Genomic DNA, 15,579 nt, shown 5'->3' on the forward strand with positions numbered 1-15,579 from the left:
GAGCTAGCGAATAAAAAATCTTTTATTTTCTCCCTTTCTCTGTCACTCTGACCTCCAAATAAATTAATCTTTAAAAAAATAATCACCTGTACCCAAACTTGGCATCTCTACTGGTGTGCCTATGAGACCGCTGAAATAAGAGTTCCAAGGGCAGGAGGTAAGGGCAGTTTGGCTGCATTATCTGTCGCCCCGTTGATCGCTGGCTAGGTGAGTGTCCCCTTCCTCCCTCACCACTCCATGTGTGTCCCTCCCGAAGCCGTGTGCTCGGTCGAAGAAGATGACCATCCCTGCTAGAGGAGGACCAGTCTTCAGTCAAGGGTATACAAGGACCTGTGCTCCTCTACCAGAACCTCCAAACAAACTCTCCAGAGTTCCAAGGGCAAGCTCACACCCCTGTTTTTTTCCTGTTTTAGCAAAAGACAAGCCCGTCCCTCCATGGCCTGAGGTCAGAACGTTGGTGTTAGCCCAGCCCCTCTCTTTCACACCTGCTCCCCCAGCTGTCCAGGCTGTCTTTTAGTGGGCAGACTGCAGCTACCTCTCCTTTTATCACCTCCTTGGCATGAGCCACTATGGTCTCTTCTGGACAGCTGTGACGGCCTCTTCGCTGACCTCTTGTGTCCCCAGCCTACTTTTCCCATGATCCGTCCTGTGCTCCACAGTCAGAGAGGTCTGATCACATCACTGCTGACCCCAAACCTTCAGCTAGCTCTCTGTAAAAGGCAAAATCCTACAGCAGCTTAGGAGCTTTGTGATCTCTCTGACCTTGTCTCCCCATTACTGTCAGTGTCCCAGCTACCACAGACCTCCTCAGGCATCTGTCTGGGCTCAGGCCTTGGCACTGCCTTTGTTGTCTTGCAGGAATCTCCCTTGCTGATTTTCACATGGCTCCCTCCCTGCTGCTTTGGTCCGGCATCACCTTGTCTGTGAGGCATCATGGAGGTAGCAAACTCCCTTGCCTGACTAGGCCCAGAACACATTCCACATACTTTGCTTGCCTTTCCACCTTCTGACTTGTTGATGATATTACTGTTTCACCTTCGAGTTCCCAGCCCTGAGCCTGGCATGTAGCATGCAGTAGACACTTAGCACGTACCTGCTTCACTTGTCTGTCCCCGGCCCTGAGCCTGGCATCTGGCACACGGTAGACACTTGGCACATACTGGAGGTGTGCATGAATTCAAACGTTCCAGTCCTAAGAGCAAGGGTAGTACTTTGCTTTTCTTCTCACAGAAGCCCACTGAGGTCAACACCATTATCTTCTCTGCTTTGTAGATGAAGAAACAGAGGTCCAATGAGAGCTTTGCCTGGGACCCAAAGTGAGTTAAGAGTTTGAGAACTTGAACTTGAACTTCCACTCCCCACATCCCAACAGCAGGCACTGCCAGTTTATATATTCTACCTACATCCTCTACCATGCTCTCCCATGCCCACCCGCATGCCTGCTGTTGGTGCAGTTCTTTTAGAGCCCATTTCCACAACTACCCCCCATTCTGATTCTCAGAGCTCCACACTCTGCTTAGGAACCATTGGGCCAAAAAGCAGTAATACTAACCATCACCCGTGATGGGGCAGGCCCACCTTGAAGGACTCCTGATGGTGAATCTGTTCTTGTGAAATCTGCCAAGGCAAGGATGCTGACTCTCTCCTGACAAATCTGGGGTTCGACTGTCAAACAGGTTGACTGGACCATCCTAGACACCCGAAACTTAACCCTGTCATCTTAAACTTCCTCATCTTAAAATAATCAAATTAGTAGTTTCTGCTTTCCAAGTGAGACATCAGTGAAACTGGCCACAGAAAGGGCTTAGCCCAATGCCTGGCACATGCATCCACTCCAAGGAAAGAAAGCTGGGCTTGGGTCAGTGTGTGCAGGTCACAGCAGAGGTTTCCCTAAATTGACTTGTATGTTGGATAACACAAGTACTCCCTGTCTCCTTTCTGGAACTTTGTGGTGAGCAAGAATGATCCTCCATGTGTGGCTTCCTTTGATTTGCTACAAAAGCAAAATAGACAGAACTGTCCAGACACAAGAGACACAGCAGCTCTCCCTTATCCAAAGTGACCCAAAGCAGCTGTAGTAGCTGATGACCAACTGGACTGTTAAAACAGACTGAGAGATCAAGTGTAGAAAGCTTCCCTTTCAGTGAGCGCTCAAGCTGGCCGAGTCTGTCAGGGAGCTGTTCTGTGTCCGTCTTAAGACACTCCTTTCCCCTATGCAGATGCTGCTGAGTATCATGCTTATCTATATGGCCAAAGCTGAGTCACCTCCTAGCCACACACCTGTCTTCACAGAGGAAGAACATGTGAGGGTTGAGGGAAATCTGTTTAAAGAACATGAGGCGTAAGTTCCTTCACTTTACGTCCTATATCCCAAAACAGAGTCATAGTGTCCCCATCTAGGGAAGCTGAGCAATACACTTTCCAAATAGGTAGGAAAAAAGAAGAGTGGGTGATGGACAACAGTTGGCAGTCCTGGCCCCTGCAGTGTTTACTGGCCTTTAAGAGGCTGAACCTTTTTCATGAGAGCCATCCAGGGTGCCAAGGGTCGATATAGCTTGATTGGCCATTGGCATAGGCCCATGGGACCTTTTGTTACAACCCACAGCCCAACCTTCGGACAGGAGAGTAAGTGCTTCAAAAAAAATGTTGGTTCCTAAAGTGGAAGCAGTTGGCTGGGATAGGCCTACTCACAGCTTTCTCTGTGGAGTTAACTTTCCTTTCAACCCATTTATACTTGATAACTATGAAAAAATTCAAATATACAAACAGAAGGAATCCTGTATGAATCTGTGTCCTGTTACCAACTTGACCAGCCACAGCACATGACTCATCTTGTTTATTTCTTCTCTTACTTTCCCCCTATTGATTTTGAAACCAATCTTGGATGTGATATCATTTCAGTATTTATTTCTGAAATACCTAGACTCTTAAAAAGTAACTATCTTGTCATTGTCACATATTAAAAATTAATAATTCCTTATTGTTAAAAAGTTGCTATTCAAATAGACTAGGAAATCAATTACTATTCTCTAATTTTTTTAAATTTTATTTCTGCATTTATTTGAAAGGCACAGTGGCAGAGAATGAAGGCGAAGTCTTCCATCCACTGACTCACTTCCACTGCCCTCCTGGGCACTTTAGCAAGGAGCTAGATTGGAAGCAGAGAAGCCGGGACTGTAACCAGCACTTTGATGTGGGGTGCCAGCATCACAAGCAGAGCCCTAGCTCTCTATGCCACAATGCTGGCCCCTAAATGAGCAGCTTAAAAGAATAGGTGTTTGAGCTACAATGATAAAAATATCTTAGACTGAGTGACTTATAGACTGCAAAACTTTATTTTTCATGGTTCGAAAAGCTTGAAAGTCCAGGTTCAAGGTACAGGCATGTTTGGTGTCTGCTAAGGACTGGCTCTCCATTTCACAGATGATCCTTTCTTATTGTGTCTTCGTATGGTGGAAGCGTTAAACTCCTTGGACCTCTGGTACCAGTCACAACAGACAGCTCCGCCAGGGTCCGTAGGATAAGGAAAAAATAAAAAGGATCAAAGGACATCTTAGTGGGAAAAGATAAGACTGTCTTACAAAATGCCTCTTAGATCAGGTTCTCCCTGCTTCCTAAATTCTCAGCATCCAGTTCGTGAGCCAAACTGACTTGGTGACCTATTCAAGGTTAGTGCTTCACCATCACACAAAAAGGTAATCGATCCATCTGATTGCAAGGAATATTTGTGTTTGTAGGGTTGTATGTACAGATGCGCAGATGCATGGCTTAATCAGTGATACAAAATGAATTCATATTTCAAGTGGTGATCAGAAAAGTTTGAAGACCAGCACTAATAGGTCTATTAAATAGTGTCATTTGCAGCCTGAGAGTGACATCTCACAGGAAATTCAAACAATTTGGGGGGGGGGGGGCAGGCAAGTGTATGACTAAGTAGTCATAGCCTGGTAAATTCATCCTGTTTATTCCAAGGAGAGGGAATCACTGATAGCACAGCAGGTGCCTGGAGCTTCTGTTGAGCTTAGAGTGCTATTCCGATGTGGGGAAATCTCACTGCTGAGCTGCCCGGTTGGCTGCTCACTGGAGGAAGTGGGCAAGGGGTTCGTGCCTCCGAGAATGATGTCATGAAGTCAAAGAACACAGCATAGCACATTCTGGTTCTAGAGAAGACCCCACGGGCTGTCACTTTAGCCTCCCAATTGAGTTAATCATCATGTCAGCCAAGATGCAGTATTAATAGCTTCATATAACAGCAAAGCTTCATGTCCTCCTCATGCTGTGTGTCCATCCTGTATTCAGCCTGCATGCTTTGCTCTCTTGCTTTTTTTATTTTAATTTTATTTTATTTTTATTGGAAAGTCAAATATACAGAGAGGAGAGACAAAGAGGAAGATCTTCCTTATGTTGATTCACTCCCCAAGTGGCCACAATGGCCAGAGCTGTGCTGATCCAAAATCAGGAGCCTGGAGCTTCTTCCGGGTCTCCCATATGGGTGCAGGGTCCCAAGGCTTTGGGCTGTCCTCAACTGCTTTCCCAGGCCACAAGCAAGGAGCTGGATGGGAAGCAGAGCCACCAGGATTAGAACCAGCGCCAATATGGGATCCTGGTGCATGCAAGGCGAGGACTTTAGCCATTAGGTTACTGAGTCAAGCCTTTTTTTTTTTTTTCCTTTATTTTTATTTGTGAGACAGAATTACAGAGAGAAGGAGATGCAGAGAGATCTTCCACCTAATTGTTCATTCCCCAGATGGCTGCAACAGCCAGAGCTGGACCAGACCAAAACCAGGAGCCTGGAACTTCTTCCAAATCTCCCACATGGGTTCAAGGACCCAAGGACTTGGGCCATCATCTTTTGCTTTCTCAGGCACATTGTCAGGGAGTTAAATCAGAAGTGAAACAGCAGGGACTCAAACCGGTGCCCATATAGGATGCTGACACTACAATCTGAGGCTTAACCTACTATGCCACACCATTGGGCTCAAGCTCTGTTGTCTTAATGCCAGGACCCTAGCTGTGCAACTGCCACCATTATATAAAAGGTTATTGTTCTCTAGCAAAGGGAACTGGCAGTTAAATATCCTGGCTCAGGGAACGTGCCAGTTTTACTCCTAATTCATTCAACTGACCAGAAAGTCAAATTTTGAGGGGCCAAAAAGTACTATCTCATAGACACCAGGAGAAACATAGAGGCAATTGAAGAAAAAGTTGACGGCCGCCCGCTGTGTGGTCTTCTCTCAGTTTTCCAGAAAATGGGAACATGTGCCGAGACCAGGTGGAAGTTCCCCTGCTGGTACCTTGCCATCACCTGGCTGAATAGGTGGCAGTCTGGCCTCAAAAAAGGTTCTAGGGCAGACATTTGGCCTAGCGGTTAAGATACCTACATCCTGTATCAGAATGTCTGGGTTCAAGTCCCAGCTCAACCCTTGACTCCAGCTTCCTGCTACTACAGATCATGGGGGACAGCGGGTGATGGTTCAAGTTGTAGGATTCCTGGCTCCCTGCTTCACCACAGTCCAGCCACAGCCTTGGTAGGTGTTTGAGGTGTGAGCCAGTGGACGAGAGTACACATTCTTTTTCCTCTGCCTCTTAAAGTAAAAACACACAGACAAGTGGGAATGGGACCCATGAGATCGTCCAGAGAACTGATGCAAGCGGCTTCTGAAGCTCCGTCCTGCCTGTTCTTTGCAGGTGATGACCAACGGCTGGGAGACCGTGGACATGACCTTGCGTCGGAATGGGCTTGGGCAGCTGGGCTTCCACGTAAAGTACGATGGGACTGTAGCTGAGGTGGAAGACTATGGGTTCGCCTGGCAGGCTGGCCTCCGGCAAGGGAGCAGGCTGGTGGAGATCTGCAAGGTGGCCGTGGTCACATTGACCCATGACCAGATGATTGACCTGCTGCGCACCTCAGTCACCGTAAAGGTGGTCATCATCCCCCCTTTCGACGACGGCACACCGCGGAGGTAAGGACACCTGCCCCAGAAGGAGGGGGCTGGGTGGCAGTTGACAGCTCCACGTTGGCTGGCTGGAGGGCACCTGGGCACTGTCAGCTGAGGCCTAGGGAGGGGGACTGCCCAGGCACTCTATCGAGGATAGCAGCAACAAGGGTTGGAGTACATATCTGTTATTTCTTGCTGTGTGAGCCTCTTGTGCATTCTCTGTCGTCCCTCTCCACAGTCCCGTGAAGCGTTGGTGCCTCATTACTTGGATTTTCTAGGTGAAGTGCACAATTAAAAGGCTCTTCTTGCCCACGGGCACGCTAACCCGTCAGGGAATTTGTTCAGCACATACTGACTGAGGCTGCATTTGGAGTGCTGTAAACAAAGCCAGGTGCCTGCTGCCTTGGAGTGTGAGTTTGCAGGGAAAGGCAGGCAGTAGAGCAATGAGTGTGTAAGATGAAGGAAATTAAAGGCAGGACTTCAGCCTCGTAGGAAAGCTGCCTCCTGGACAGGTGTGTGAAACTCTGGGGCAGAGGCTGCTGTGCACTTTGCTGAACCAGAGCTTGTTTTCATTGTTTCGCGGACATTTCCGACAGGATTCACCTGCAGAGACAGCCTTCCATAGCCATAGGTTCCGCACCCAGGGATTCAACCAACTACACATCAAAAATACTTGCATCTGAATGTGTTTAGAACTTTTCCTCACCACTGTTGCCTAAGCAGTACAGAGTGACGACTATTTACATGGCATGCGCGTCATTATTAGGATGATAACCTAGAAGTGATTCAGGGTAAGCAGGAGGATTTGTGCAGGTTATTTGCAAATATTGTGCCATTTTGTATCTGGGACTTTGAGTGTCTGCTGATTTGGTTACCCAGGAGTGTTCCCAGAATTGATCCTGGACAGATTTCACGGGATGCCCACACTGAGTCCCCAGTTGCCAACTTAACTGACACACACAACCAGCTTGTTTGTTTTGAAAACTGCCTCTGCCAACAACAACACAATAAAATAGATTAAAAAAAAAAAAGAAAAGAAAATTAAAAAAAAAAAAGAAAACTGCCTCTGCCATCCTCCGACTGTGGGTTATCTGGAATAAACTAAACCTTGGAATGTATTGCTATACAATAAGAACCTTTTTAAATTATTATTGTTATACTAGATTTAATAGCAACCATTCTTTATTTAGTTGTTCCCTATTGTATCACAGATACATTGTTGTGAAACAGAAAAGCAGCTGTTTGGTTCATTAGGAGCCTCCCATTGTGTTGTTGATTTGTCTCTTTCAGGTCCTTGAAATCAGTTTTCCTTCTTCCCAGCCCCTGTTTTGAGAAGAAATCATGTTACATGTCCATAGAGTTGGCCACTACCTGGATTTAGTGAATTACCTCCCCCAGGGTGTTCTTTAACATTTTCTTCAGTGTGTGTATTTTTTGTAAACTAGAGGTCAAGACAGACACCTGTTCAAGTTCTGGTTGAAAGTCTTTCAGCCACAGAACACATAGGTATCCAGCTGTCAGCAGGTACCACGTGTCTGGTCTCCCCCTGTGAGTGACATTTAGAGTGCCTCGCCGCCATAGTACACTTCCCTCATCAGTGTAGTAGCCATTCATGACCACTGCCAAGATCCATATTTCATTACAAGTCATATTACAAGTCATTCTTTCTTTCTTAATTCACTAGAATTCTCCCCAAAAGTAGCCCTTTGGTTACTCTGAGGTCCAGTCTGTATGAATAAGGCAGTTCTTTGAACAACAGATCCTCTAGGCAGTCTCCAAAAATGACCCAATAGGAGAGAACAAGAGAAGAAGGTTGGCAGTGTTCTGGGCCATGGGGAAAGGAGACAGTACAGTCAGGTTGCCTCTGTTGGAATTCCTGCTCTCCCGCATTTTAACTGAGGTCCTGTGCAAGTGGCCACATCATCCTCTCTCCCAGTTTTCCCATCTGTAAGATGGGAAAAATAATAGGTCCTTTCTACAGAGGTATTTATGGTGCTGGATGCCCTAAGATCTGTAAAGTACCTAGAATAGTTCTTGACCCCTAGGAGGGGCTGTGATAAAAAACACATGAGCTAACATGGGGACAGGACTCTGGGAAAACCTGGAGGTGAGAAGATAGACCCTTGGTGCTTGACAGACCAGAAAGAGGGCCTGTGTGGCTGGCCCACTGAGGTGACCCTGGGTACCCTATTCACACGTGAGCTTACTGGACTCCCACCAGGACCAGCATGTTCACAGACGAGAACACCAAGTATCAGAATGATTGAGACATGGGTGCAGAGTTGCACAGCTAGCAGGGGGCAAAGCAAAACTCAGTCCAGTTTGCCTGTGTCCATTCTTCTGTGGAAGCTTTGCAGAGCTGTGGGCATGTGAGAAGGGTTGCTGCGTCCCCACTTTCCTAAGTTGTGCACATAGGTCGCTTTTGTGTGTAGGCCTCAGCCCTGAAACCACTGGCTCAGCCACCCCTACCCACAGGCCTGACCATCAACAGCAGGGCTCTAACTGAGCCCCAGGTATCCCTCTGCCAGCCCTCTTGTCCTTTCTTCTGCCTCTACATGGGGCTAAGGCCAGCCACACCCCTCAGATCAGAGCGGGTGCAGGTGAGCCCCTGGAGGCAAGCTTCCTGAAGGATGGCACCCCGGGCCCGACCCAGCCTTCCCTGGGACAACAGTAAACCCACTTGCCCATCAGATGACTGAAACCCCACGCATGGAAGAGATGCTGAAAAGTCCTCCCTGGACACATGGGTTGGAGCAAAGCAAAGCAAAAACAGAGGTCCTCTGGCCGTGGGGAGGTGGGCCAGCCAGGGAGATAGGTTCTACTTTCCATGCCATAAAGTGGACGGGGTTCCTTGGGTTTCCTTTATCAGGACCTCATGTTGGCAAGGGCAGGTGCATGGTCTGGACCTGGGCAGTTGGTGACAGCAATCTCTAAGTGACCTCGTTGCAGAGCTGACAACCCTAGCTCTGCGGCCTCTCACTGTACCCCGGCTCCTGGCCCTGATGGTCACCATGAGCTCTGAAGGGAGTGAATGGCAAAGAGATTGCCGTCATCCCTCCCCGCTTCAGACCATAAGTAGCCAACAGGGGCCCTCTCTCCCACCCCCAAGCCACCTGGCTGAAGTCCTCAGTGAGCCCTATGCCTCCATGCCATGGCTAGTCTGGGCTGGGCCAGCAGCTCAGGAGGACATCCCAGACAACCTTATAAGGTGTGGCACTGTGACCTTGAGTGCTTGTACCGACTCAAGAGGGATGTTCTCGCTTCTGTTGGTGCCTCATTGGTACCACAATCCTCGGATGTTTTCATTCCCTTTCATTAGACCCCAGGCCTAGGAGAAGAGTGGGTTGGAAAAGCCTCCTCTAGAAGGGAAATTGAGTCCCCCAACAAGCCAGTGAAGAGATGCAAGGAGTCTCCATGGCCCAGGAAACTAGAATCAAGGGCAAGCAGGCAGTAAGAGCCCGGGGGCATGCCCTGAGACTTCTTCCACAGTGGGTCGGGAGTTGAGGGCAGAGGCAAGCCTAGATCTCCCTTCATAGGGGACTGGCTGAGGAAGCACAGGGTGTGCGGGTGATAGAACACCAATAGCTGTTGAAATGAGACTGATCTGCACGATGCTGTTGGGGGTTAAGGTGTGTGAAAAATAGTGCTTATCTGCAAAGGACATTTCCAAAAGAACGTGTGGGAAACTGAGCAGAGGTTGCTTCTGGACAGTGGCAAGGGGACAAGGACATCGTTTCCTTCCACTTTAAACCAGCAGAAATGGGGCTTCTCAAACACTGTGTGTCAGCAGCATCACGGACAGTTCAGTAGCAGGCAGATTCCTGGGCAGGCCCCATCTCTTGAGGGATCTCTCAACCCAGGGATCTGTATTTCTTTTCTTGTCAATGGGGGTGACTTAGAAGCTGGCAGCTTTAAGGTCACTGTAGAAGGATAGAGGTAAAGAGCTGGGAGGAGTCTTCCCAAAGCCCCAAGTGGGTATATTTGGGTTGCCATGGTTGGGGATGGGGAGTACAGCTTCATCTTCAGGATTGGTGGGAGAAGCAGTGGGGGAGGCCATAGGATCAGCATCAGTCCTGTTAAAGACCCTCAGCTCCTGCTCAGAGCACCCACAACCACCCTCCACTGAGTATGTGCCTCTTTGAGATCAGACGCAGGAGCCCCTGGCCCAAGATGAGATGATCAGTAGCTGGGATAGAGTTCAGAAACCCCAAAAACTACCTCCTGGCTCCCAAACCACTGTTCAGGGGGCTCGTGTGCCTGGTGGTTCCAGCTGGGGACTTGATCTAGGATCACTTGTCTGTGGAACATGATGTTCAGGTCAGGACTCCAGGGACCAGCAAAAGAACCAGCTAAATCAAGCATGGGAAGCCAAGGAGTCCTCTCTGGCTCCCATACCTGACGAGACCCATACACACAGTAAGGTACAGGCATGGCTGTGTCCTCGGGCTTCTCCCTCTCTCAGCTCTTTCCTGTTCTGTGTTGCTGGCATTCAGTCTTCATCCCCGTAGAGATGAAGATGACCCCCCCACACACACCTCATATAGACACACACACACCAAGTTTAGACTCAGATCCTGCAGCTCAGCTACCAGAATGGAAATGGAACTTTGCTCCCAGTCCCTCCCAAAGCCTTTCAGTTGTTGACTGTGGTTGGCCCTGCTTAGGCCACGTGACTTCCCTGTTCTAGTCATCATATCCAAGGGAACTGAGTCAGCTGCACCCAGAGCACAGGCCCCTGATGTCAGAAGAACAAGTGGAAGCTAGCCAGGCAGGAAGGACAGGCCCCACCTCCACCTCCACGTCCTGGAGGATCTGGGGCTGCGTAAGCAATTCCTGTTGCTGTTCCTTAGCCATTGCCTGAGGAGACATCATCACTCATGAGCCCCAGAGGAGCCAGAAGGAGCTGCCATGATGCTGCCAGGAGGCAGGGGGCGGCAGGCCCAGGCTGGCAGAGCTCATCCTTAGGTCGCCTTTGGATGACTCCTGGGCAGCTGTGACCTGGGCCTATGAGCCACCAACTCTGACAGCTCTTTAGTCAAGTGGCCACTGAAGCTTTCTGGGCTCCAGGGATCTCAGGAGAGCTCAGGGGGTCTGCTCGAAGGGGACACAGGAGCTTCCAGGCCAAGGACTCTGCAGAGCTCTCGCTCTCAGCTGCCAGGGAGTGGATTTCTGGAGCCCGGCCCCCTCCTCGAGCTCAGAGCCCCCTCTGTGCTGCACTGCAGCAGTAGCGGCGGCACGGCGGTGGAGACTGCAAGCCCAGCTCTCGGATCTCCCCGCCTCGAGCCAAGACCACTGCAGAGTGTGTGCCAGCCTGGTCTGGAGGGAGTCGCAGGCCGCTCTGCAGCTATTTCAAGGTTCTGGATTTCGTAGCTTTTTTTTTTTTTTTTTTCCCTAACCACCCTGCAAAGTAGGTCACCTGCTCCTCTTCCACTTGCCTTTTGAGATTCTGTGGAACAAGGCAGATACTGTCCTTTGATTCTGAGGGCATCCGCCTTCTAGCCCCAAATACTGCTGGAGTGGAGGTGGGACCAATCCAGTCTGTGGAGGGCACTCAGAGACTTGGGGCCTGGGTCTGGGAGAAGGGAGAGGGCGGCAGCAATGTGCCAGCAGACGGGGCCAGAGAGGAGGGAGATAGAGTAGAAAGGGCCTCACGGTCTGCATCCCTGTTGGGTCCTCCTGGCTGAGACGTGGAGCTGGCTGGTCAGTTTCAAAGCCCTGATTCAAGGGGTGTCTGCCTGGCCTTTAAAACAAGCCACCCTGTGTGGCATGGGCCAGGAAAACCCAGGCCAGGATAAGGAGGCAGCAGGCACACGTGCTGCTGGCCTTGGCCTTCCTGAGTCACCAAGTTTTTCTTCCCAGGGGGTGGCCAGAGACCTACGACATGAATACCTCGGAGCCCAAGACCGAGCCAGAAAGCGTCCTTCCGGGGGGCCGGCCCCCGTACCGCAGCAACGCTCCCTGGCAGTGGAGTGGGCCGGCATCCCACAACTCTCTGCCAACCTCCAAGTGGGCTACTCCAGCCACCCCTGGCCATGTCCAGTCCCTGAGCCGGCCCCCGAAGCAGGCCCCCATGGTCCCCTTCCGGGAGCCGCAGCCACTGCACAGCAAGAGGTAAGGATGCCCCCATCCCTGCCTACACACCCACCCTCCGCCTTGGCCCTTCTCTTCTCCCTCCCATTTTCTCTGTTCTCTCCCTCGCCTCTGGCCACCTTCCTCCTTATCCTCGGGTCTGCCTCCTCTCTCCATCCCTGCCCCCAAAGCCTCTGCCGTGAGCCACCAGTGCTGGGGAGCTGAGTAGAGACTGAAGCCCACCATGCTAAGAATGGGATTAAAACTCTGGTTTCTGAGAAACAGGAAAGTTAGGATGGCAACTTCCCCTCAGGGAGGCAGGGAAATGAGAGGGAGGAAGCCCACAGGGACCTAGTGTCATCATGACGTCTATAACCCGCAGATACTCCAATGTTTGGAGCATCTGCTCCCAGCCGACGGGCAAAGGAGGGTCTCTGGCAGCATGCCTCCACTACCCCTCCACTGGGCTGCACAAGCTGAGGGGTGAGGGCAGCAACAGAACTGGGGAGGCAAGAGGTATCCCAGCTTCCGCCTCTCCACCCTGTCAAGCCTATGGCAGGTGGGATGTGGCTGGCCATCCTGAGGAAGTAGTACCCTCCTAATCACCCCCTGCTCTAATTTCAGGCCTGTCAGCTTCCCGGAAACCCCTTACACAGCATCACCAGCAGGGGCCGACAGAGTCCCTCCCTACCGACAGCCTTCTGGGAGCTTCTCCACCCCCGGCTCGACCACCTACTCCAGATACAAGCCATCCCCAGAAAGGTCAGCATCTCTTGTTGGTTGTTTTGTTCTGTTTTGTTTTGTTTTTTGAAGTTACAAAACCCTTTTATTCCTCCTCAGGAACTGCATGCCCCACACACATGCATTTATCATATAATGGGATTTCTGATCATCGGTGCACAGAAAGTTAACCATGTCTTGTGTCAGCGTTTAGGGCTGGGACACTCAATCTCACCATCAAGTCCCTGGTGAGAACACCTGGGTCTCACATAGGCGTGCCTGGGTTTGAGCCCCAGCTCTGCCTCCTGACTCCAGTCTCCTGCCACCCATGTGGGAGACCTGCTTCCTACTTTATTCTAACCCTCACACACATTTAAGGAGTAAACCAGCAGGTGGGAGCTCACTTACTCACTCTATGCCTCCCTGCCTCTTTTTTTTTTTTTTAAGATTTATTTTATTGTTTTATTACAAAGTCAGATATACTGAGAGGAGGAAAGATAGAGAGGAAGTGGAGCTGCCGGGATTAGAACCAGCGGCCATATGGGATCAAGGCGAGGGCCTTAGCCATTAGGCCACGCTGCCGAGCCCAACCTCCCTGCCTCTTAATGTTTTAGGATTAAGCTAGATTGAGCAGAACCCACCATTGGCTTTCTTTGCAACAGCATTTTAATTACATTTTTTTTGACACTTATGTCAGTTGTTTGCGCAAGCCAGTCCCCCCCCCGCAAGCATGACCATGTATCTCTGTATTTCCCACCCCCTGTGACCAGGCCGTCATCGTTATCCAGTTTTTGTAATCTTTGACGCTTCAGTTGCTGCCCACTTGGATCCACCCCAACTTAAAGTGTGAGGCATCTTCACCAATCCTCCATGGCTCCCCTGTGCCCTCAAAATAAATCCAAACTCCACAGCTGGCATCCAGAACCCTCCAAGATCTGCCTCCAACCTAGCGTCCTGTGTCCTTCCTCCTTCAGGTCCCCGTCATTGCCCATTCTCCGATCACACCTGTGGCCCTCATCCTGGCAGCCTCCTTTCCAACCTCCAACTTTCATGGTCTGTTGACTTAGGCTTCTGGCACCTTTGTCACCCTTCTCTTTCCCAACAGCCCACCTGCACCTCGGCCTCCTCTCAGCAGCTAAAGGGATGTTTACAAACCTGCTAATGTCTTTCCCCTGTTCTGAATATTTCTCTGCTTCCAGAGCCCTCAAGACAGTCTTGACTCCTCATGGTGGCCACCAAGGGCCCTGGTACCTTGTGAGTCTTGTACAGAGCGATACATCAGCCCCACTGGCCACCTGCAGGTTCTTAGACTGTGTGCATTTCAGAGCCTCTAGTTACCTCCCTTGCTCAACCTGAAAATTCATTCCTCACCCGGTTCCTATCCCATCCTCCTGCCAGCGGCAGCTCCAGTACTGCTTCTCCAGAAAGCCTCCCACAGCGTGTGGTGAGGCACTACCTCTTCTGCCCCTCAATTCTGTGTAGTTCCTCCCTGTGCTCTTGAGAACTCTGCATTCTGTTGGTCTAGTCATCAGCCTGTGGGATTCAGGCACGTATACACAGTGCAGAAAGGGGGAGAGACTCTCCCCACAAGATCTAGGAACACTTGGATTTGGTCCTGTATTCCCAGCACACAGCAAGAGTCTGGCACGTGGCAGGTCCTTGATAACATGTTTGATGAAAAGGCACAGTGGGTTTGTTTAAATCAAATTGCCTGGCTTTTAAAACCAAGGGCAGTCCACTAAACCACTGATTCCCAGTTTTTAGTGTGCATCAGAATCAAACAGAGCAGGTTTGGTTAAAGCAGGGTGCCCTGGGCCTCACCCATGTCTGACCTGGTAGGTCTGAGAAGAAAATGTCACATCAGTGCTGCTCCAGGAGCCACCACTAAGCCGTTACCTGGTTCTAAGCCTCTGCTGTAAAAAGAGAACCAGATGCATGATGCCACCTTCCTAGGGGCCACCATTCAGCTCTTGTTCAGCACAGGGCCCCATGAGCCTCCCGGGCACCAGGTCCTGGGAAGAACACCAGACGCTCAGTTACCTGGGGCTCCTGCCATATACACTATCTGGGTGCAATGGAGAGAGACCCTTAGAAAACACGTGCACACTAAAGGGCATCTCAACTGAAGTGCAGTCACATAGCCCAGCCCTGGAGGGCTAGGCCGGCTGCCCAGAGCAGGCAACATTTGAACAGGGTTTCAAGAGATTGGGAGGAATTGACTACAGAAAGGAGGGAGAGGATCATTCCAGATGGAACATAGGCCACAGAGAAGAATAAGTGGGATGGTGTGGAACGTCACAGGAGGAGCAAAGGGGAGCCCACTGGCTGTGGATTGTGGGAGTTAGCCTGGAAATGGCAGGTGGCACGGGGTCATCAGCCAGTCAGCCACAGGTGGTGGGGGTGACATTCCTGATCACCCTGGAGCAGTCTGGTTCTTCCAAGTGCTCATTGTCCCTCCTTTTTCTTTTCCTTTTTTAAAATCTTTGTTAAACCAATCACATACTCACAATAAGTTGCAAAGACTATATAGAAAGGTCCTCCTGAATACTTCTGGTGCAGAACCAAGACATTGATTTCGGTACAAGCTGAAGAGCTTAATCACACATCACTGGTTATATACATACCTGTGTGTGTGTGTGTGTGTGTGTGTGTGTGCAGTTTGTCACAGGTATTATCTTAGGGATCCACTATTGCCAGCCTTCTCAGGTCATACCCATCTCCCCAACCCCAATTCCTACCCCTTGGCAACCATTAGCATGCCCTAAGCTATTGGTACTTCCTGACTGTTATGTATCAAAGGCATCCCACAGTGTGTATGCTTTTGAGATTGTCTTTCACTCAGCGTAATATC

The 15,579-nt window shown here is 50.2% G+C and overlaps 1 protein-coding gene across 5 annotated transcripts in view; it reads left to right on the forward strand.

Annotated features, from left to right (window-relative positions):
- Positions 1 to 15,579, forward strand: part of SIPA1L3 (signal induced proliferation associated 1 like 3) — a 217,570-nt gene that overhangs the window by 157,140 nt on the left and 44,851 nt on the right. For all 5 annotated transcript variants that reach the window (XM_058674384.1, XM_058674383.1, XM_004595068.2 and 2 more), the window contains 3 exons: positions 5,689 to 5,963; positions 11,799 to 12,050; positions 12,633 to 12,770. In XM_058674384.1, coding sequence (XP_058530367.1) covers positions 5,689 to 5,963; positions 11,799 to 12,050; positions 12,633 to 12,770 — 665 coding nt within the window. The remainder of the gene's footprint in view (positions 1 to 5,688; positions 5,964 to 11,798; positions 12,051 to 12,632; positions 12,771 to 15,579) is intronic.

The sequence above is a fragment of the Ochotona princeps genome, chromosome 16 (genome assembly GCF_030435755.1).
Source record: "Ochotona princeps isolate mOchPri1 chromosome 16, mOchPri1.hap1, whole genome shotgun sequence".
Classification (NCBI taxonomy): domain Eukaryota; kingdom Metazoa; phylum Chordata; class Mammalia; order Lagomorpha; family Ochotonidae; genus Ochotona; species Ochotona princeps.